General features: G+C 34.9%; 1 protein-coding gene across 2 annotated transcripts in view; it reads left to right on the top strand.

The window, feature by feature from the left end:
* Window positions 1-24,051, top strand: part of Oga (O-GlcNAcase) — a 375,302-nt gene that overhangs the window by 344,075 nt on the left and 7,176 nt on the right. For both annotated transcript variants that reach the window (XM_090392376.1, XM_090392375.1), the window contains one exon: window positions 4,261-4,420. In XM_090392376.1, coding sequence (XP_090248502.1) covers window positions 4,261-4,420 — 160 coding nt within the window. The remainder of the gene's footprint in view (window positions 1-4,260; window positions 4,421-24,051) is intronic.

The raw sequence follows: 24,051 nt of genomic DNA, 5'->3' as shown, positions 1-24,051 counted from the left end.
TAATATCATCGTCACTTAAGGCATTATCCACATGCTTGTTTCGAAACTGTAGTGCCATGATTTTTTAAAAGTAATAGGCATACAGATTTAAATTGTAATATAATAAGATATAATTAATAAATTATAATAATAAATTAATTTAATAATAATAAGAGACAAGGGACTTTGTTTAATTTTAGTGTTAAGAAATCTCTTATTGAAGGTGTTTAGTGGGAGTCATCCACCACTAGCCTACAAAGCAATCTCCAGGATGTAAAAGGGAGGGGAAAACTATCAGCACGCAGGAGAAAAAGTTTGCATTCACTCGTAAGTATACAGGTAACCCTCGTATAACGCGGTACTTATACAACGCGGTTTCAATATAACGCGGTCTATTGTAGTAATCCTTGAAAATTTATTTATCACTAGGTTAGACTATAATAGATTTAGTTTAATCCTTTATCCCAGTGAGAGCAAACAAAGTTTGCGCCTGAAAATATCTTCAGGACTAAATATAGTGTTGTACTATCTTATCCAGTAAGTAGTGCAACACCATAGGCACAGATGACTTGCTACTGCTTCTGCCTGGTATCTCCAGCTCTGGGCCTGGCTCCCACTGAAGAGACCTCAATAAAGGTCGAAACTAGTCTGGGTAGATGGCCAATCCCTTTAATGCATAACAGTATACATATCCACATAGGAAATGTGTTTTGCATTATGGGAGATACTGGGTTAGAAGTGCCTGGTAGCTTGCTCCACCTTTGCCACGAGTTGCCTTGGTGTTGCACTACTTACTGGATAAGATAGTACAACACTATATTTAGTCCTGAAGATATTTTCAGGCGCAAACTTTGTTTGCTCTCACTGGGATAAAGGATTAAACTAAATCTATTGTAGTAATCCTTGTTCAACACGGTACTTATACAATGCGGTTTCGATATAACACCATTTACAAATTGTAGTAACTCTTTATCTTTTCATATACAGGTATCCCTTGCTTAATGCGGATTTGATTATCGCAGCAATCCCTTGATATACGTGGCAAGAGATTTTATTAATGCACCTTCAGATTTACCACGCAAAATCATGCTCACGCCACAAAGTTGCTAGCCTCGTGGTCATCCAAATTCTCTTAATGATCTATGTGAGAATGTGAAAGTTTTATTTTTCCCAACAAATACAACATCGTTGTTACAACCTATGGACATGGGAGTCATTGCAACTTTCAAAGCCTATTTTCTTAAAAAGACATTCTCGAAGGCAGTTGAAACAACAACGGGTGAAAATGCGATTACACTCCACGAATTTTGGAAAAAATTTAACATTAAACATGCAATTGAGAACATTCGTGACTCGTGGGAGCAAGTGTCTTCTAGTTGCATGAGAGCTGTTTGGAAAACCTTCTGCCAGAATGCGCTAATGACTTAGGTTGTTTTCAAAATCCTGTGAACAACGTGGTCAAAGAAATCGTTGCAGTTGGTGAAGACCTCGGTTTTGATGGTGTTGATGCAGAAGATGTTAAAGAATTATTGGATTCAAATTTAAAAGATTTCAGTGACAGTGATCTTCGTGAAATTGAACAACGCACATATGAAGACAACGAACAAATGGAATGTGAAGATGATGTTCCAAAGGAAATAACAGTCAAAAAACTGGATGGAATATTTCGCAGTTTAGAATCGCTTAAGCAGCAAGTAATAGATATGGATCCATATGTTAATTGAAGAATGCTTGTTTGCCGAGCTCTGGAGAGTCATTTTGCTTGTTATCGTAGAATTTATGCCGATAAGAAAAAAAACTGAAACTGTTGAAACAACTCTTGATAACTTCTTTTGATAAAAAAAATTGCAGTAAATAATGTAGGTACATGTATTTATTAAACATTTACTTTGCATTCATTTTTTATCTTTCCTAAAAGAGTACCATATAAAACGAATTATTGATACAGTAACCGATCAGGGACGAATTGTGCTTTTTACCTTTGATTATTAGATTTGATTAACGTGATTTTGATATACGCGGTAACATCGAGGGATACCTTTATTTTTCACCTCACGACTTAAAAATCAAATTTTATCTTCTTTAAATTTGTGTCTGGCTGTAACGCGGATGTAGTTATACGTATCGAATTTATATAGGGAAAATACCCTTTAGCACCCATGTACATCAATTGAAAGTTTATTTTGCACTTGGTTGAACTATAATAAATTTAGTTTAATCCTTTATCCAAGTGTGAGCAAACAAAGTTTGTGCCTGAAAATATCTTCAGGACTGAGGAGAGGTGGTGCAACACCAGGCAACTCGGAGCAAAGGTGGATGAAGATATCATCACTCTTATCTCAGTATCTCCCATAATGCAAAACACATCTCCTTGCAGATATGTATAATGTTATGCATTAAGGGAAGGGCCACTACATAGACCGGTTACGTCAATTGAAAGTTTATTTTGCACTTGGTTAGACTATAATAAATTTAGTTTAATCCTTTATCCAAGTGTGAGCAAACAAAGTTTGTACCTTAAAATCTCTTAAGGACTGAGGAGAGGTAGTGCAACACCAGGCAACTCGGAGTAAAGGTTGACCAAGCTATCATCACTCTTATCTCAGTATCTCCCATAATGCAAAACACATCTCCTTGTGGATATGTTACCTCTCCTCAGTCCTGAAGATATTTTCAGGCACAAACTTTGTTTGCTCACACTTGGAGAAAGGATTAAACCAAATTTATTATATGTACATCAATTGTTTACCGTATAAAGCATTTATCATTGAAAATTATCTTCGTTTTCTGCCATGGAAAGGGCATTAAAAAATCAAAAATGTGTTAATCTCAAGATGAGCACTTTATTTTCTGGTGAGTTACATACAATATGTAATGCTTTTTTATGTAGAAAATTTATTTTTATAGTAATAGCCACTTAGAAGGCTTTTGTGATATTGTTGAAAACAAAATTAGTGAATTAATTAATGACCAAACAGATTTAAATGAGGGGGAACTGATACAATTAATAGATGACGTCGAACCAAATGGTGGGGAAAGTTCTGCCAAAGATTCTGATTGTGATGAATCTGTGAAAGAATTCATTTGAAAGAAATTAGCAGAAGGATTGGACTTGGCAAGAAAGTTAGGAAGTTATTTACGGATAATGATCCCTCAATGGAGGGCTCCAGAAAATTCAAGAGACAATCGGATATTTGTTTAGCTCCACGTTATAAACTTAATAAAAAAATTTGCAGCATAGTGGTAAGCAAGGTCTTATTACTGACTTCTTGATAACTAAACCAGCCGAAGTATGCAATGAGAATTATACACATGATGACCAAGAGATTTCAAGTGATGACAACGTCCGGCCATTTGTAAATAAAGAACATGTACGAAATGTTCGTTTTGAAGACAGCGATGACGATTAAAATATGCACTTTATTTTATTTTGCCTAAAACATTTATGCATTATGTGTGATCAAGTTTACGTAAAATTTGTAATTTTATAAGTTTATACTATGTATTAGTTTCATAGTTTATGTTTTCTTAACTTGCATGAATTACCCAAATTAAATGAAAATATATTTTGTTGGATATGCCATTGTTGTTTATATAATTTAAAAAAAAAAACTATTTTGAACATAACCTTTTTCTATATCATCTGAGTCGCATAACGCATAAATCGCATAATGCGGAATTTCTATGGAACCTAACATCCGCGTTATACGAGGGTGACCTGTATTTATAATAATATTATAAATTTTTGGTGATCAGAATGGGATATGTTAATAAAAATCAGCACAAATTAATGTAATGATGTTTATGTTTAATTGATGTTTAACTAATTATTAATTAATATATTACAAAATAACCAATGTGTACCATGAAAATTTCAGGATTTGTGAAGTATTCTGTCGTAGGAAAAGTTTGGTAAATGCTGGATTACCCTATTATCGGAATGGATCCTCCTTCTGTTGACATGCGCAGAAGTGCCGAAAGGTCTCATATCTGTGTGCGTACTATACCGCATAACTTCAAATCCGCATAAAAAGTGACCCCGAGTGTGCGTGTCTGAAAGGAAGTGTACTATGCATTATGGTATACTAAGGCAATTAATGTGAAATCAATAGCTTCCAAGTAGCTATTGATATTTATACAAGTAGCCTAGTTGTGGAGATTCTTCATTCACAAACTTTATTTGCTTATGCTTGGGTAAAGGATTAAAACAAAAATATAATTTGTCTGTTATAATTTTTGATGATGTTTTGGCTTTGTCTTATAGAAGGTATTTCTTTCCAGGAAATCATTGGTGGTTTTCATAACCAGAAAAATGTGATACCAGAAATAGTTTATAAACATCATCCATCTCTATTAAGGATGAATGTCTTGCCAAGTGTAACAGACCTTAGTGTACCAAAACGTTTATTAGCCTGTGTTTTATCTACATTGAAGGCAAATGGTAAGTGGTTGTGAGTTATAAAAATGCTCATTTTTATCTTTTTAGCAAAATTGGCACTCATTCTTCACCACTTCTATAGCTACTCTTGAAAAAAAAAAAAAAAAAAACTGTTAATCTAATTGTACTTTTTTTTTTTAAATCATCTTCATTAAAGAGATTGCAAATGGCAAAACTGTACTTTGATGAAAATTTACTTTTATTTTGAATATGAATAAACTATTTCTTTACTTAAATGTAATTCCTTTCTTTGAAATATAAGGTTTTTGTTAATCATGTGTTATCCTTTTACATTGCTTGACTGTCTTGAAAGGAACTTATTGATGTTACTTTGAAACAGTTGAGTTGTAATCCTTGGAGAACATTAGATGAAGAAGACTGTTCAAGAGAATAGTGGCAGATGGAATGTGAAAGGATATTTGCATTCTTATAGACTTTGAAGAAAGTGGAAGAATGATGGATGCACTTCCGTGGAACAGTACCCATGGAAATACCTGTAGAAAAGGTATGACAAAAAAGGAGTATCTGTGAGATAGTAGGGAGTCCCTGGGTAAGATAGTCATCAGGTTTAGTTAAATTGTCCTCTTCTGAATAACACAAGAATTTTTATAACAGCATGCAATAACACAACTTGCAAATAACTGTTTTTATAATATAAAAGTTGGCCAAATATTTTATTACAAATAATACAAAATCCAAATATTTCCAGCAGTTAGAAAATCAAATCATATATTCTCTCAAAGTTGTCCTTTTGAACTGATCTGGATTCCTTTTAGAAAATTTAATCAGAAAATTAATTACTTTTAAAGCCAAAAATTCCTTCAGTATTCATTTCATGATAATGGATTTAGATAGAAAAGTTAGACCAATAATTGGATGATTTTCTAATCCCACTGCAGTTGAAAAGGCTGTTCAGCATCAACGTGAGCACTATCGTAAATGGAAGGAAACATATCAGAGGAGAAAATTAATGGCAAACTGAAAGCAAAGAAAAGCATTCCACTCATGGTTTGGATAGAGTACACTTCAATAAAATCAGTCAGTTTGAAGCAAACATCTGCTCCATTATTGCAGTCTATTAGCTAGGAAGATAACTACCCAGCTGCTATGTTAGCATGTGAGGGTGCATCAAAATGACAACACACCACCATTACTGCCAAATTAATGGCAAACTGAAAGCAAAGAAAAGCATTCCACTCCTAACAAAGTGGAAGTCATTGAAAAAAGCAAATGCCACTAAAATATGGCTAATAGAAGAATACTTAATTCACTAAATTTACAGTGAACTTAAAAAAAGGGGGTGAGAGGACATTCTTGGATTAGCATATACATTGCACATTTGTAGTATCTAGAGGATAAACATCAGAGATATAAAATACTGATGGAGCTTATGGTTTGGATGGAGTACACTTGCAGCAAACATCTTCTCCATTATAACAGTCTATTGGCTGGAAAGATATTGACACAACAGCACCATGTCATTAACTGGTATGTGTGTGTGAGAGAGAGATACAGTGCATTATAGAATAGCCCATAATGGACTGCACGATAGTGGTAAAGATGTGATGCGCTCTGGTTGGTTTCCAGTTTCAACATGCTTTCGAAGGTTCGTTTTGATTATGAACTCAGATTATGGAAATCGGAGTGTATTAAACCTCATAGGAAAGGCCAGCCCTCTGTGGTACTAGACATCACTTGGTGGTAATTGGTCATTGTAACATTACCATTTTAAAAGCTTGAAAGTGACAGTGATGATTAAAAACAATGTTTGGGCTCCGAAAACGAACCTCCCCCATTTCTTTATGCAGTAGGAAAGGTTTCAGAGTTCATCAAAACATAGTGAAGAGAGAGACCCAGTGTTACTTCAAGAATACAACCTTAAAATCGTTATTCTGCAAACAGGCTGCCAAATACTTTAAGAGGCTTCTGGTTCAGCTAGTAAATAATCTTGCTATTCTGTCGTGCATGATTGGAAAAGTTCATAATGCTAATGGGGGGGCTACAATTAGCATGGGAATTTGATGAAATTCTCAATGGCTTATTTCATCATCAAATTCCTGACATGTACCCTCAAGGAGTGTACAGGATATAATAGTACTACATGAAAAATTTACATCATTACTAACTTCCTATCTACAATTTTCCTCCAAATCAGTCTGTTACTTGTCAAGACTCCAACATTATCAGATCTTATATTTCTATCATCTAAGGACTTTGTACCGTATCAATCCACCTATATCTTGGTCTTCCTCTGGGTTGTTTTCCTGCCAACCTGGCAGGAAACACTTGTTTTCCTAATCTTTCCTCGCCCATCCTGTTTAAGTGACCACCTGTGATTAGCTCTGCTAACGCATTCCTGGATGCTGACAATGTCAAGTTCTTTCCTAATATCCTCGTTTTTTATATGATATTGCCATTGATGCCATCTGTTCACGCTTCTAATTTTTCTCAGGACTCTCATATCTGCGGTCTCTAGTCTTTGGTGAAATGTTTTACTTCTGACCCAGCTCTCAGATCCGTAAGTTAAAACTAGTTTGAACACTGTCTTGATTACAGCTAATTTAGTGTTCTGACTAATTTCTCTCTTATTCAATATGAATTTATTCAATTGACTTCCTACCATACCAGCTTTGCTGATTCTGTTGTCTCTTTCCCTATTTAATTTACCATCTTCACTAAAAATTGTGCCTAAGTAGCTGAAATGTTTTGGTTGTTCCACAAGTTCTCCATTCACAACACAGTTGACATTTTCAATGATTCTGCCTATTTTCATTGTCTTTGTCTTTTTATTGCTGACCTTCATACCATATCTGTTACAACAGTTATTCAATTTAGTCAGGGAATCTTGCAAACTTGTAGTTGATTTATTTAGAAGTGCAACATCGTCCGCATAAAGCAAACAGCTGACATTAACATCTCCAATTGTGATATCATTTTTAATACCACTTTCCTTCATAATGTGATCCATATAGATAATGAATAACAGAGGGAATAACGTACATCCTTGTCTCACACCAGATTTAACATTAAACCATCTTCCTGTACTTCCTTCAATTCTTACAACTCAAATAAAGACTAAGTATTGATTGATATAATGGCCCATTGACCCCATATAACTGCAGCGTATTGAATAGCTTCTCTCTTGGCTCCTTATCATATGCCTTTACCAGATCGACAAAACTTAAATACAGATCTTTGTTATATTCCCATGCTTTCTCAACTATTAGTTGTAAAGTGAAGATCTGATCCTGACAGCCACTATTTGGCCTGAATCCAGCTTGTTTTTCTCCAAGCTTTTCTTCTCAACCGTTTCTCAAGTATACTTGCATTAATCTTGCCAGGAACAATCAGTAGGAAAATACTTCTGTAATTCTCCAAATCAGTTTTGTTTCACTTTTCACATATTGATACTATGAGAGGTCTACTCCAATCATCAGGAATTCGTCCCTCTGTTCAGGACTTGCGAACTATGCAGTGCAGCCACTGTAAGACTTTTATACCACCATACTTCAGCATTTCTGGTCGAATATCATCTACTCCTACTGCCTTTCCACATTTCAAGCCTTTGATGGCTTTTTCTACTTCAAGTACGGATATGTATTCCTGACTGTATGCCTGTTCAGTGTTTTTTACCACTATGCTATTATTGCTTGTTTCATTTAGCAATTTTTCAAAGTAATTACTCCATACTGTAAGGATATCTTTTTCTCCCATTTTCATGTCACCTTTATCATCATTAACTCCTTTTACAGCACTCTTTCCTCCATTTTTAAGTTTCTTCAACAACCTCCAGAATATCTTACCACTTTCTTGATATTTATTTTCTATGTTCTTGCCAAAATCCTATAATGACTTTTGTTTAGCTAGTTTTACACAGTGTTTCGCTCTCTTACATTTGTCTCTGTATTCTCTAAGAGCAAAAGCTGACTTATTTGCCAGGAACTTTTGATATGGTTTCTTCTTTTCCTTCACTGCCTCTTTAACTTCCTGTGTCCACCGTGGAGTTCTGATTTTTCTATCCTTGCACGCTACCTCACTACATGCCTCTCTGGCTGAATCAATCAGGGTTTTCTTCAAGGCTTACCACTGAATCTCCAAGGTTTGGTTTCTGTTCTCAAACTTTTTAATTTTTCTTCAATAATCTTTGTGTATTTTAGTCTACAGTTCACATCTGAGAGCTCCTCAACTTTTATTTGCTTTAAAACTTTCTTACATGTTATTCTTTTCGATATGAAATTCAATTTTATCCTGCTCAAGAATAAATAGTGATCACTTCCAATTTCAAATCCTCTGTACACTCTGGTGTCCTGCATCAGTGAGAAAACATCACTATCAACAATAACATAGTCAATGAGGCTTTTCTTATTCCTTGCTTCTTCTCTCCATGTGAATTTATGCACATTTTTATGTTGGAACATGCTTTTAGTAATATCCAGTCCATGTCCTGAGCAGAAATCCAGCAGGTATTTGCCATTATTATTATTAGCTTTGCTCTTTTCTCCAAATTTTCCCATAATATTTTTGTATATTTGACAATCATTTCCTTTTGTATATTTGACAATCATTTCCTACTCTGCTATTTAGATCCTCAACAAGGACCAACTTTTTCTTTTTCATTGTGTCAGTTGCTTTTTCTAAAGAATCAAAAAATTACTCCACGTCTACCTTAGTAGAACCGTCTGTGGGACCATTGGCACAAAAAAGTCTCATTGTCCAATTCCACATTTTGATATTAGCCCACATCACTCTACTTGAGACTGCCTGCCATTCAAGAAGATTAGCCTCATATTTTGTTTTCAATGCTGTGGCTATTCCTTCTTTTCCTTGATTGTCATTGCCTGAATATAACATTTTGTATTTATTGCTCAGAAAGATCTCACCAGTTTTTGTCTTTTTTGTTTGTTACCCCTATTATAATTCCTCAGCTAGCTCCATTGTTTTGCCATTCAGACTTCTTATGTTGACAGTACCGATCTTTAACTCTGGTGATGTTGAGTTGGGGTGTGCTTTCTGATTTGTTCCAGTAGCTGACTTTTCGCTGTTCACCCTGGTTCCCTAGCAAAAACAACGGGGACCTTGTTTAACTGAGTGACGCCCTCAGCCGGCATGAAATTTTGTCATGTTGTACCATCATTTGGTATATTGGTTTAAGCCACTAAGAATATAATTTGGTCTGCTAAATCCCAAATTGCCAGCCCATCCTCATTCGTTCAGTATCCAGGTAGATACCCAACAGGGTGCACCACGAGAAGGTGAGGATTGGACATTAGGTCAGAAGCCCTGGTCGGTACTCCGCATTCCTTTAAAGGCTATGTGGAGGTCTACTCTCAGTTATACAGCTTAGTAAAGCATTCCTCAGTGTTGCTGCCAATTTAAATTTGCATAAAAAGTGTCAAGCAAAGAGAAATTAAGAAAAGGTGAGAGAACGGAGCCCTGAGTCTATGCTAGTGACAAAGCTTGAAGAAATGGTGCCATCCACAATGACACGAAGTGAACGACCAGAGAAACAGATGTCTATCCAGTTACATAGTGGTATACCGAAGGAAGGCAGTTTGCAAAGCATGCCTCGATGCTGTTGCCCTTGGAAATATCAAGGGCAACAGCATATGTTTGTCTGAACCTTTCGATGGCACATGTCTACTGGTGAGTGTTGTAGGCTAAGATATCAGCCATGGATCTGGATTGCTGAAATCCATACTGGTGGTTACTGATTAACTTGGTGATCTTTTAGGTAGTGAAGAAGTTGACCATTGATAATTTTCTTCATTATTTTGGAGAGGTTGAGGTGATGGTGATTGGCTTTATGTCTTCCTTTTTTGGAATGGGGTTGATATGTGTTAGTTTCCATGAGATGGGATAGGTACCAGCAGGAGATTGAAGAGATGATAGAGAACAGGTGTTAGCTTTGAAGCACAACATTTTAGTACAGTAGGAAAGATGCAATGGGACCAGGAGACTTTGTAGTGGTCAGGTTGTCTAATGTTCTTATATCTTTCTGCCAAAAGGCCACAGGAGGCATACAATGCTCAGTTGCTGGTATGGAAGTGATTTGCCTTTGTTGTCTATGCTGGAGTTAGAGGAAAAGAGTGATGCTAGGAGGTTGGCTTTTTCTTTAGATGCTGTAACAGTGATGCCATCTGGATGGGAGAGAGGTGGGAGTACAGGTCTTCACTAAAATAGTGCCTGAATAGTTGAAATTTACATGTTCATAGTTATTGCATTTTTATTGCTGTTTTCATAAGAAATTGGTTACAGCAGTTATTCAATTTAGTTAAGCAATCCTGCAGACTTTTACTAGATTTATTTTAAAGTTTAACATAACCTGTAAAGTAAAGAGCTGAGTTGAATATCCCTAATTTTGATATGCCACTTTCCCATTCATAATGTGATCCATATACATTATGAATAATATTGGAGATATGAGGTGTAAAACAAGTGTGTGTCACCCTTGTCTTTTACCTCATTTTCCATCAAACACCCATCTTCCTGTACATTCTTCAATTCTAACTTCTGACTTAAAACTGAAATATAGGTGTGTTTTGCTCTATATGAGTCCCTTTTTCACCATATTTGGAAGTGGAATACTTTCACTTTTAATGCACAATGTGTTGGCAGACTGCCATGTAACAACAGCCAGCTGTTTGTTCGATACTGTGCTACTCCCCTCTTATTCATCTCATGGATTGATTCAGACATTGCATAACACCACAGCAATACTGACTGTTATCTATATTGCCCACCAGAACAAATTTTCTTATGAACAATTCCATGAATGTCGAAAACACCAGTCAGCATTATTTTAACTAGACTTTGCTTGTTCTATTGAAGACAAGTGATCACCATTCCATATTGGTAGAACCACAATTCCCATCCCACCCCCAAAAAAAGTCCCATTTTTGACTGGCATGAGGCATACTCAGACATGATCTACAGGAGAACTGATGAAACTACTGCAATGCATATGTGCTTTGCAGTAGTTTTAACCACTAGAGAGAGCCCACTCTAGTGGTTAAAAATATATACTATTTTGCACAATTTTATTTACAGTATATATGCCTGTAAAAAAAAAAAAATTGTTATTTAATTGGCATATTGTGTATATATGCTGGTTTCCATAAATTAAGAAATAAAGAGAAAAATCTTGATAACTCGGCAGAAAAGGAAAAAAACACAGAAATCACGTTCATTATGTAAAAAGTGATACTTGGTCTGGTTATCGTACACAAATGAGTGGCACTGTCAGTGATATGCACAAATCAGCCATAGCATAAAAGCAGACAGACATTTTAGAGCAGTATTCCTTTCATGTCTGGAATGAGAACATGACATTTTGTGATATCAGAATTCTTAGATATGGCTGCAAAATGTCATTCAACTGATGAATTCAGGTGGCATGCCATCGTAAGACTAGAGACTCGCAAAAGTCAGATGGAGGTAACCACATCATTGCATGTGAACCATTCCTTGTTTCACAGACATGTAGAACTAATTCCAGCAGTCACGAATAGCATCCCAATGATAGGGTAAAAGAAGGTCGTGGGCTACAGTGGATAACCGATATCTCCAATTTTCTTCTCACTGTAACACAAGTGCTGTCCCAAATCAACTTTTATCTAACCTGGCATCACTACAGGAACATTGGTATCTGTTTTCACTGTGTGTAGAAGGCTTCATGAAGGTAGTTTATATGCTGGTAGTCTGTATTCCCCTATCCCTTAGGAGAAAACATTTAAAATGGTTTTCAAACTCATGTTTTGATCCATAAAAAACCCTAAGGCGGTCTAAGTATTTCATCCATTTCAGTCAGTTGGGATACTTGGAGTTTTAAAATTTAAATTCAAGACCCTAACTAAAATTTGTTTTCTTCATGTTATGAACTCTTCTTCAGAAAGGCCAAATGAAGCAGTTATCAGTGCCCTTAATCTGAGCTGCAACTTTGCTGGACCACCTAGACAGGTAACTACTATAGACCTCATTTTTCATATTGAATATGGCATCTGCAGCTTGGCTTAGTATATGGATAACGTCAGGCTTTGTCCCTAAAAGAAATTTCTTTTCTGACCCAGTCTGGAATTTTATGGAAAGACAAAAGAGTCATCAGTAAAGTGGACAAGGGAAATGCTAATAAAATCACTAACACTAAGAAATTTTTCTCTATATAATTATGTATACCTTTATATTGTGATCTTACCAATTCTCAAATTAAAACAATTAAAAAAAAAAAAAAAAAAAAAAAACATGCCCTTTAGTTTTCTTCTCACCCACCCACACTTGCCTCATATACAGATTCCTAAAATTTGTAATAATGTTCTTCATTAGCCATAACTTTTACATGAAAAATTCTTTCCAATTACTGTATATGTCAGCGTATAAGACGACTCTCAAATACTACAGAAAACCCTCGAAATCATGGGTCGTCTTATACAGCGAGTAAAAAGGGAAGCTTAATTTCTTGGATGAACATTTAGGTAGTTACAATACATCATTATATAAGAAAATAGGCAGTGTTTATAAAAAATGAAATTAATTTTTTGTTACATAAATTTATTTAAAATATTACAATAGATATGTCTTAAAAAACAAATAATTAATAACCTCAATTTTCATGTTAATTTTCTTCATCTGTTGAAAATAGTTCTTCACATTCATTGTTTAAATGATCATCATATGGATCCCAGTTCGAATCCGGTGAATTGATTTCGTTTTCATCGTCATCAGTGTCCCACAACAGATCATCTTCCTTACCATCCATAAGATTAGAGATACCACATTTTTTAAATGATTTTATTAGAGTATCTACTTTTACTTTATTCCATGCTTTGATCACAAAATTGCACAACATATCAAGTGATGCAACATGCATAGATCCACCATTTGTAAATGATTTTTCACCGGTCAACATCCAATTATTCCACTCTTCCTGCATGTGATCTTTAAACGGTTTGTTCAAGCAGACGATTAGTGGTTGCAATATAGAAGTTAAACCACCTGGTATAACAGCAATTTCTGTGTTATTTTTTTCTGGTAGACTTTTAGTATTCTCAATTAAATGACTACGAAACATATCCCTACTAATAAACTGTGTTTCTTCATTATACCTTACATTGTCGCATGTTCCACACATTATTTATCCATAATTTCACACCATTTTTGTCCATCCATCCTTTTTTGTGAAAATGTACAAAAACACCTGAAGGAAATTTTATCTTAGATTTAGTTTTATGTTTGAAGATGATCATTGGTTTTAACTTCGTTCCATCAGCCAAACATGACAACACAACCGTAAACCTTGTTTTTTCATGATGTGTACTTCGAACTAGCACACTCTTACTACCTTTAGACTCCACTGTTTTATTGCTTATCATATCAAAACTCATAGGAGTTTCATCCATATTTCCAATATTTGACAATAAAAATTTATGTTCTTGTCTCAACTGAATAATAAATTTATGGAAACTGGTAAGTTTTTGGTCAAGATCTGCTGGTAGTTTTTGAGCAATTTTCGTTTTTTGTCATATTACCAGATTTTGTCTGTTCATAAAACGATTACACCATCCTGAAGTAGCTTGAAATTCTATACTTTCATCCGGATTCAATCTTGACCATTTTAGTGCATATGCTCTAATCATATCTCTTGTAGCAAGATGACATTCTGCCTTTGTTTGAATACCCATTTTGCAATGTGATTTTCCAGTTGTGGCTGTCAGGTGATCCCTGTATTCATCGCACATTTTTTCTTCAGCTAAAAAAAAAAATCAGCTAACCCCTTTTTTTTTTTTATTACATTTTTTCTTTGGCAATTTTTTTAAAATATCTTCTTTCTTCCTCCATTCTCTTACCATCTTCTTGGTTATGTGAAACTTTCTTGCAGCACCACAGTTATTAGTTTGCTTTGCCATTTCAATTACCCTTATTTTAAATTGAGCTTCATACTTTATTCGTTTTGTTGCTGGTTCCATGATTTAAAATGATAACAATTTTAATAATCCTAAAATTTAAAAAATGCAAAATTAATAATTAATTAAAATTGGGGCTGATCACTTTTAATGAGAGTAATTTGCGTAAATACTAAATCTATGCTATGCACAAAAATTAACGGATATGCATAGATATAAAAATAATGGATATAATAACAATACCTAATGTTTCATTAATAGAAGAAAGAAGAAATTGGGGGGTCATCTTATACAACTGACATAGCTTAAAATCTAAAAAGAGCCTAAAATTTATGCCTCGACTTATATGCTGGTCATCCTATAAGATGACCGGCATATATGGTATACTGACAATTTAATTCTAAATAATTCTGATATTATGGTCAATTTTGATCCTTCTTCTTCTTCTCTCTCTCTCTCTCTCTCTTCACCAATATCTTCCTCAGAATGACACATCATCATCAAATTCCTGCCATGTACCCTCAAGGGGTGTACAGGATATGACAGTACTACATGAAAAAATTACATCATTACTAACTTCCTATCTACAATTTTCCTCCAAATTAGTCTGTTACTTGTCAAGACTCCAACATTATTAGATCTTATATTTCTATCGTCTAAGGCACTTTGTACCGTATCAATCCACCTATATCTTGGTCTTCCTCTGGGTCGTTTTCCTGATAACCTGGCAGAGAACACTTGTTTTGCTAATCTTTCCTCTCCCATTCTATTTAAATGACCATACCACTTGAGATTAGCTCTGCTAACGCATTCCTGGATGCTGACAATGTCAAGTTCTTTCCTAATATCCTCATTTTTAATATGATTGCCATTGATGCCATCTGTTAACGCCTCTAATCTTTCTGTACTCTCATGTCTGCAGTCTCTAGTCTTTGGTCAAGTGTTTTACTTCTGACCCAGCTCTCAGATCCATAAGTTAAAACTGGTTTGAACACTGCGTTGTATACAGCTAATTTAGTGTTCCGACTAATTTCTCTCTTACTCCATATGAATTTATTCAATTGACTTCCCACCATACCAGCTTTGCTGATTCTGTTGTCTATTTCTAAATTTAATTTACCATCTTCAGTAAAAATCATGCCTAAGTAGCTGAAATGTTTTACTTGTTCCACAGGTTCTCCATTCACAACACAGTTGACATTTTCAATGATTCTGCCTATTTTCATTGTGTTTGTCTTTTTATTGCTGACCTTCATACCATATCTATTACAACAACTATTCAGTTTAGTCAGAATCTTGCAGACTTGTAGCGGATTTATTTAGAAGTATAACATCATCCGCATAAAGCAAAGAGCTGACATTAACATCTCCAATTTTGATATCATGTTTAATACCACTTTCCTTCATAATGTGATCCATATAGATAATGAATAACAGAGGGGATAATGTACATCCTTGTCTCACACCAGATTTAACATTAAACCATCTTCCTGTACTTCCTTCAATTCTAACTGCTGACTTACAACTCAAATAAAGACTAAGTATTACTTGATATAATGCCCCATTGACACCATATAACTGCAGCGTATTGAATAGCTTCTCTCTTGGCACCTTGTCATATGCCTTTTCCAAATCAACAAAACTTAAATACAGATCTTTGTTATATTCCTAGGCCTTCTCGACTATTTGTCGTAAAGTGAAGATCTGATCCTGACAGCCTCTATTTGGCCTGAATCCAGCTTGTTCTTCACCAAGCTTTTCTTCCACAATTCTTCTCAATCGTTTCTCAAGTATACTTGCATAGATCTTGCCAGGAACACTCAGTAGGGAAATACCTTTGTAATTCTCACATTCAGTTTTATTTCCCTTTTTATATATGGGTACTATGAGAGCTCTACTCCAATCATCGGGAATTCGTCCCTCTGTCCAGGCCTTCTGAACTATGCAGTGCAGCCACTGTAAGACTCTCACACCACCATACTTATTTCTGGTCGAATATCATCTACTCCTGCTGCCTTTTCACATTTCAAGCCTTTGATGGCTTTTTCTACTTCAAGTATGGATATGTATTCCTGACTGCATGCCTGGTCAGTGTTTTTTATCACTGTGCTGTCATCACTGCTTGTTTCATTTAGCAGTTTTTCAAAGTAATTACTCCATATTTCAAGGATATCTTTTTCTCCTGTTTTCATGTCACCTTTATCATCTCTAACTGCTTTTACAGCACTCTTTCCTCCATTCCTAAGCTTCTTCAACAACCTCCAGAATATTTTGCCACCTTCTTGATATTTATTTTCTATATTCTTGCCAAAATCCTCCCATGACTTTTGTTTAGCTAGTTTTACACACTGTTTAGCTTTCTTACATTTGTCTCTGTATTCTGTAAGATTAAAAGCTGACTTATTTGCCAGGAACTTTTGATATGCTTTCTTCTTTTCCTTCACTGCTTCTTTAACTTCCTGTGTCCACCAGGGAGTTCTGATTTTTTTATCCTTGTCACACAACCTCACCACATGCCTCTCTGGCAGAATCAATCAATGTTTTCTTCAGAGTGTTTTCTTCATAAGTACAAGAATGACACCTTGTACTTATATGTACATACACACACACAGGTATCCCTCGATTAACGTGGTTAATTAATCCCTCGATGGTACCGCATATATCAAAATCGCATTATTCAAAACTAATAATCAATGGTAAAATTACAATTCGTCCGTGATCGATTACTGTATTAATAATTCGTTTTATATGGTACTCTTTTAGGAAAGATAAAAAATGAATGCAAAGTAAATGTGTAATAAATACTTATATCTACATTATTTACTGCAATTTTTTTATCAAAAGAAGTTATCAAAAGTCGTTTGAACAGTTTCAGTTTTTTTCTGATCGGCATAAATTCTATGATAACAAGCAAAATGACTCTTTAGACCTCGGCAAACAAACAATAAAACATAAAGAAAAAAACACTACAAAAATAATACATGATGGTACAAATTAAGTGGATATTGAATCCAACATTATTTCATAGCCGAATATAGAAACTACAAGAGTTTTGTGCCAAATATATAGAAACTAAAAGTTTCAGCGGATGCAAGCATAAGTAGCCTTATGGGCAACTCATAGTAAAGGTGGAGTAAGCTCCTGATCATTTTCCTTAGTATTTTCCATAATGTAAAGCACATCTCCTAGAGGATATGTGTGATAAATAAGCCTTTGGCCCTCTATTTCAGTAATACATGATGGCTTATTTATTTTCAGTTACAATCTAGAAATTATTGAACAAAGAATAAAAAAAAAAAAAAAAAAAAAAAAAGCTAAACCATACTATACTGACATCGGAGGATATTAACTATTAATTTACAGATGCAATTTACTGTCTATATCACAAACCTTTATATAACATGTGTTAAACCAAACTGACAGCAAAAAACAGTGCAGAATATCACTCGTAACATATGAATGCACAGCTACTTATGACCTCCAAGCTATATACTGAATTGTGTAAGAATATTTATATTAAACATTTTGCATGTATCTGGCAGATCAGCTGCGAGCTCTGCAGGGTTAAAGGCACGTTAATCAAAACTCTTGCCTGGTACATCAAGGGATGGCCACATTTAATTTCCCCATGTTAAGCAAAGGATATATATATATTATATAATAATAAAATTTTCCCTCCTGACAAGACAGATCTAAGCTCTTATTATTCATCCCTTCGAATGGAAACATCATTCGAAAACAAGGTCCTAGGAGAAAATCATTGTAAACCAAAATTATGGAAAAGTACATTGATACATATTCTTCGTCTGGAACCTTGGACTACTTTCTCTTCTTCTTTTTCTTGAGTACCCCAATATTTCGAAAGCCTACTCGTACTGAAAGATATCTAAATGCCTTTTCCCATCATTATTATGGACCTCAAAAATTGGGTATTATCCAAACTAGGAGCAAGTAAGTGCCTGCTGACTTATCACTGACAAGGATGAAATAGTCAAATAACTTCAACATTTAAAAAAACTCTTTCTTTCATAATGGCTTTAATAACCACATCATAATAGGACAGATTTGTACAATGAATAAATGGGGATTACGAAAACCACTTTTATGCTTATGAAACCACTGAGGACTATGATTACATATTTTGCTACTTAGAACTGATAATCTATTTGGGAAGTTAAACACCAGGGAAATATAGAATAAGAAAAACAAGACCAGAAAAAATTCTAATGAAGAAGAAGAAAACAGAGGATTCATCATGCATCCATATATTAACTCTATTTCTCAGAAGCTCTGCTGGAAATGAGGAATAATAAAGAAATAGTTATCACCAAAGCAGATAAGGGAAATGCAACTGTAGTATTTAACCAAAAGGACTACACAGATAAGCTTAATGCTCTTCTATTAGATGTGGCTACTTATCTCCCTATCGAATGCAATCCCACCAACTCACAAATCAGAAAACTTCACAGGCTCCTTAAGAAAGTCACTTCTTGGCCTGTAGCCAACAGATTGAAGCCGTTTAACTCTATCCCCCCCCCGTATTTATGGACTCCCAAAAATACATAAAGAAAATGTGCCATTACGTCCCATAGTGGATGGCATTGATTCCCCCCACATACAAATTAGCTAAACATTTGACCAAAGCGCTCACACACTATACTGGCAACACACCATCACACACAAAAAAATTCAGCTCACTTCAAAGCCAACATAGAAAACCTTACACTCCAACATACTGACATAATGGTCAGCTTTGACGTCTCCTCCTTATTCACAAATGCCCCACTCAAGGAAACTTTAGAGCTAATCCAAGCTAAATTTTCTCCCTATATCTCAGCCCTAGTTCAGTTCACAATGAACTCAGTCTATTTCGTTTAGCAGGGAAAATTCTACAAACAAATAGAATGGACAGCCATGGGTTCACCACTCTCCCCCTTCGCCAATTTCTTTATGGAGACCTTTGAAGAAAAAGCCTTAGCCTCTGCCCCACAAAAACCAACCATATAACTTCGCTACGTTAATGATGATGTTCGCTATTTGCCACATGGCTCTTATACACTCGTCTCCTTCTTAACACACTTAAACAACCAACACCCCAGAATCAAGTTCACCCTGGAAAAAAGGAAAACAACAGCCTACCTTTCATAGATTACACTAGTCACCCGCCAGCGTGATGGAACCTTGGTTTTCTCAGTTTATAGAAAAAACCCACCCATACAGGCAGGTACATTCACCAACAATTCCCCCTCCCCCCTTCTCACAACAATATGGAGCCGTAAAAACACTATACAACAGGGCTAAACTAATGTGTTCTAATGACAAGGCTCTGAACACTGAACTAAATCACATCTTCAACGCTTTCTCAGCCAATGGCTACCCCCCCCCCCCCCAAAAAAAAAAAAAAAAAAATCCAAAAATATCGAAACCAACAAACCACAACCCCTCCACAACAAGGATTACTCTAAATCCATCACCATTTCCTACATCCGTGGCACCTCGTAAAAAATTACCAAAATCTTAAAAAACATGACTTGACCTCCTGTTTACAGACCATACAGAAAATGGGCATCCCTTATCCTTATCTGCTCCACTAAAGACCAACCACTTTCCCTAGACCTACCTGGTATATACCAGGTCCCTTGCAGCTGTAAACTGTCTTATTTTGGCCAAACAGACAGGACAGCGAATATCAGAATTTCGGAACAGAAGGACTACATCCGTTTTCGCAAGTACATGATCTGGATACATGCCGCAGAACTTGATGGAAGAAAGCTACAGTAATACACCGTAGCAAATACAAATTCGAAAGACTATTCATGGAATCAGTCTCAGACCTAAGAAACTCCAAACCTCAACAAATTTGGTTGTATGAGACTGCCCCAAATTTGGGAGGCTTACATCAGCAGACCTTCAGCCCAATGGCCAAGAACACCTGCTTAGCCCACTAGGGGGCACCATCAAGACTTTTAGGAAAACAATAGCTTCATCACTTCATTCTCAGTTACTGTGTTGTAGTGCCTACGAGCACGTGCCTTTTTTGTAAGTTCCTTTTGAAGATGGCAACGTGACGTTGCTGAAATATCGGAAATATTTACTAAAGTGTAATTTAATTTATATTCTTATCTACGTTGTCAATTCCTTAACTGATTTAGTAATGCATAACCAATGTATAAGCCTGTCTACGAGAATCACTGAGGACTATGATTACATATTTTGCTACTTAGAACTAATAACCTATTCATGAAGTTAAACACCAGGGAAATATAGAATAAGAAAAAGCTCTCGATCAGCCTAAATGGTTAATTTGAAAACAATATAAACATGACAGCACATTTTAACCATACAAATCATCTCCTACGGTTGGAGATAACATTTCACCATTATGCATAGCTTTCAGATAGTTGCTAGTAGTAAATGTGATAGGCTGCATGATGATAATTCTGATATTAATATTTTTTTAAAAATAGTATTAGAACTTTTTTTTTAAATGTTCTGATACTATTTGAAAATGGTCACTCAAAAGTTTTAAAAAAATTATTTTCTGAGAAACTTTATACATACTGCTGTTATAACTTATTTCTATCTACACCTTTTATTATACTTATTTAACTGTTACTTATCTTTGAATTATTTACTTTCCTTCACACTCTGCATTTAATGTATTTATTTGTTATTGACTGCACCATTTAAAACCTTATGAGTATGTGTTTATGATAGTCTTAAGTAGAGATAAAATAAAAGTTATTCCGCTTTTCCTTCTACATTTGGTTGTGAAGGCATAATATTTTATGTCTTCCTCTCTCTGGAAATAACCAGAGTTTAGATCTAGCTTTGTGAAGTACTCTGCTCCTTTTAAATCTTTTAATAATTCTTCAATCTTACACTTAGGAGCATTAATGGTTTTTGTAATCTTCTCTCTCTCTCTCTCTCTCTCAGATCTTAGGCAAATTTCAAGCTTCCATTGGGTTTTTGTATTAGAATAAAAGCACCATTCCATTTAGAATTTGATTCCTCTATGAGTTCTGTCTACTCATATTCTTTCAGCAATAATTGAAACTTCTCCATGTGTTTCAATGGAGTTTGATGTTGTTTTGCATAGATCAGTGTCTGAGTGGTCAGTTGTACAGAATGCTCAACCATATCATTACAAGCCATAGACATGATATCTTTACTGAAAACATTAGGAAGTAATTGAAAAGCAGATTCAAAGAAAGTATTAATTAACTTCCTTTCATCAACTGAACTTGCCAAGTTTGTTACATTATCTATTCATTGTTTCAATTTCAAGCAGTTTGCTTTGTTCAGCCTCAGAGCATTCACTAAATTCTTGCAGCTTGTGAACAGATTGCTTATTAGGATTATATTCTATTCTGCAAAGAGAAATAGTGCCAACCAAAGAATTACAGGTAAACTGTTATCTCCTTAAGAAATCAAGACCAAGAATTATCTGTATACAAGGATTTAGAGGGCTTGGGTAGAAAAATTAACTCATGAAAAATATTTAAGGAATAATATGGAATATGAAGTGATACATTTATCTTTTTTGAATTAGAAATCTCTGTTTCAGAGATATACCTGTCAATCTGATTGGATAATTTAATCTTATAATATCATCAGGAATTAAGTTCTTACCTTTTTTAGAAAGTGACCAAGATATGACTGAGATATGTGCCCCTGTATCTAACAGAATTTCACAAGGCACATCTTCAATCAGACCCTGTATAACTGCTCAAGGTTTATCATTTCTATTATGCACTGTTGCAGCTATATCAGCTTGATTACATGACTCACAAACTAACCTGTTACCTTGAGTTTTAGATAAATTAGCATCAACTAGTATTATATTTAAGTCATAACTCATTCCCACAGTTGAATTTATTTTAGCCTTAATTTTTTTTTTTTTTTTTTTTTTTTTTTTTTTCTTTAGGATCAAATTTTTTCTTTTCATAGCAATCTCCAGCTAAATATCCTTATTTGTTGCAGTTGTAACATCTAGTTGCAGGCCTTTCTTGCATTACTTTTTTATATTTAGATAATATCACTAGGTGATTTATCTGATATACTATGCGAGTTGTTACTTTACTCTAAACTCCGTTAACATTTTAATTAGCCTTTCCTGACTCTCCAATATAGGTCTTTGCTGTCATTGTATTTCCTCCTTAATGAAGTCTTTGAGTATTTTTAATTTTAGAGGTTCTATAGGAGCCTGTGTAGCTCAGTGGATGTGGCATTTGCACACCACGGCGCTTAGCCGCACGAAGGAAGATTTGGTTTCGAGTCTAGTCGGCAACTAGAGGAAATTTTTCTAAGCCTTTTTTCGACCGGTTCCCGAGTTAGTCGATCTCAGGCACGGGCAAGCGGGTTTTTCCTCCTGGAAACTCGGGTTTTTCGTCCCGTAAACTCAAGAAAATCGACCGTAGAACCCACATTATTTCAGACATTAAATATGTTGTGTTAGGGTTAGGGACCACGAGATGGCGGCACATTTGAGCCGTCTCTCTTCACTGTGTACCGCTTAGTGATAGCCTTGGGCCATCTATCTCTGATTGGTACCAGTGGAGATTGAACTGCCCACTCAGTCTCCAAAAGTTAGATAGGACTAAATGTCCTCGCCTACTCCCCGTATTCGGGAATAAAAAGGCATTAGCTGATTTTTTTTTAGCTGAGGTCTATAGATTTAGTTTGAGAATTAATATCTGTACTAACCTTTACAACTTGATCTGAATCACTAAAGCCTTTCTTACAATTTCCTTCCCTATAATTTAAATTTTTGATGTTCATTCTTGCTATTTATATTTATATGGCGTATTACTCACGACAGCACTTCCTGATCTGAAAGAGTGCACTTGTTTGGGGTTTGAGGACTGGTAGTTGTCTCTAAGGCTTTCTTATTCTCTTTCTCTAACAATTTTGTAACATTCCTTTATATTTTTAATTTTTTTATATCTAATAAGATTGGGATTAACTGCTGTGATGAATTCACTGTCTTCAGTTACATTAGCACTTACCTACTAGTATTAACAAGAGTTTCACAGTCAATTTCAGCATCCATTTCTTTTTTAGATAATAGAAAAAAAGTTTTATTCAGCATACAGTTGCTGGAATCAAAACTAATCCAATTCAATCTTATTTGATTACTTTTTACTTTATTGGATTTTATCCTATTGGCTGCACTATTTGTTATATCTATATTTCATGTCTTATCTGTGCCTTTTTTATATTTATTTTATCTGTTATTTATCTTTGATTTCATATTTGTTTCATCATTCCTGCCAATTTCTTGATATCATATATTAGAGGGACCTTCAGATGTATAGCTCATATTTTTAAAAAAATCTAAATATCAGAATCACTTTCAAATGAAACATGGGCACAAAGCTTAGCAAAACATGATAGTTTTTAGAGAAAAATGGATAATGTATATAAATGTGATATGTACATGGAATAAAAGTGTAATTAGCTGGGCTTATAAAATGTAATGGAGCTGTCTCTGTAAATACCAATGGTAAGCTACATATTAATATTTTATTGACTAATTAAATGATATTTTAAATATATTATAAAGATTGTAAATTTGAACATTACTAATATATCTCGGAGATGGGTACAATTTCAGTATATAGGACAGTTTAAAATTGCATCAAAAAATAGCATGAGATTGGAATAAGATTTTCATCTGTCTGATTAAAACTGATTATCTCTGAAACATTCATTCATGGTGCTGGCTTGTCATTCATG

The sequence above is a fragment of the Typopeltis vanoorti genome, chromosome 5, assembly GCF_054136105.1.
Source record: "Typopeltis vanoorti isolate ZY-2024b chromosome 5, IOZ_Tvanoo_1.0, whole genome shotgun sequence".
In the NCBI taxonomy this organism is placed as follows: domain Eukaryota; kingdom Metazoa; phylum Arthropoda; class Arachnida; order Uropygi; family Thelyphonidae; genus Typopeltis; species Typopeltis vanoorti.
Note: the sequence above shows the minus strand (reverse complement) of the source record. Positions and strands in the feature narration are given on the sequence as shown.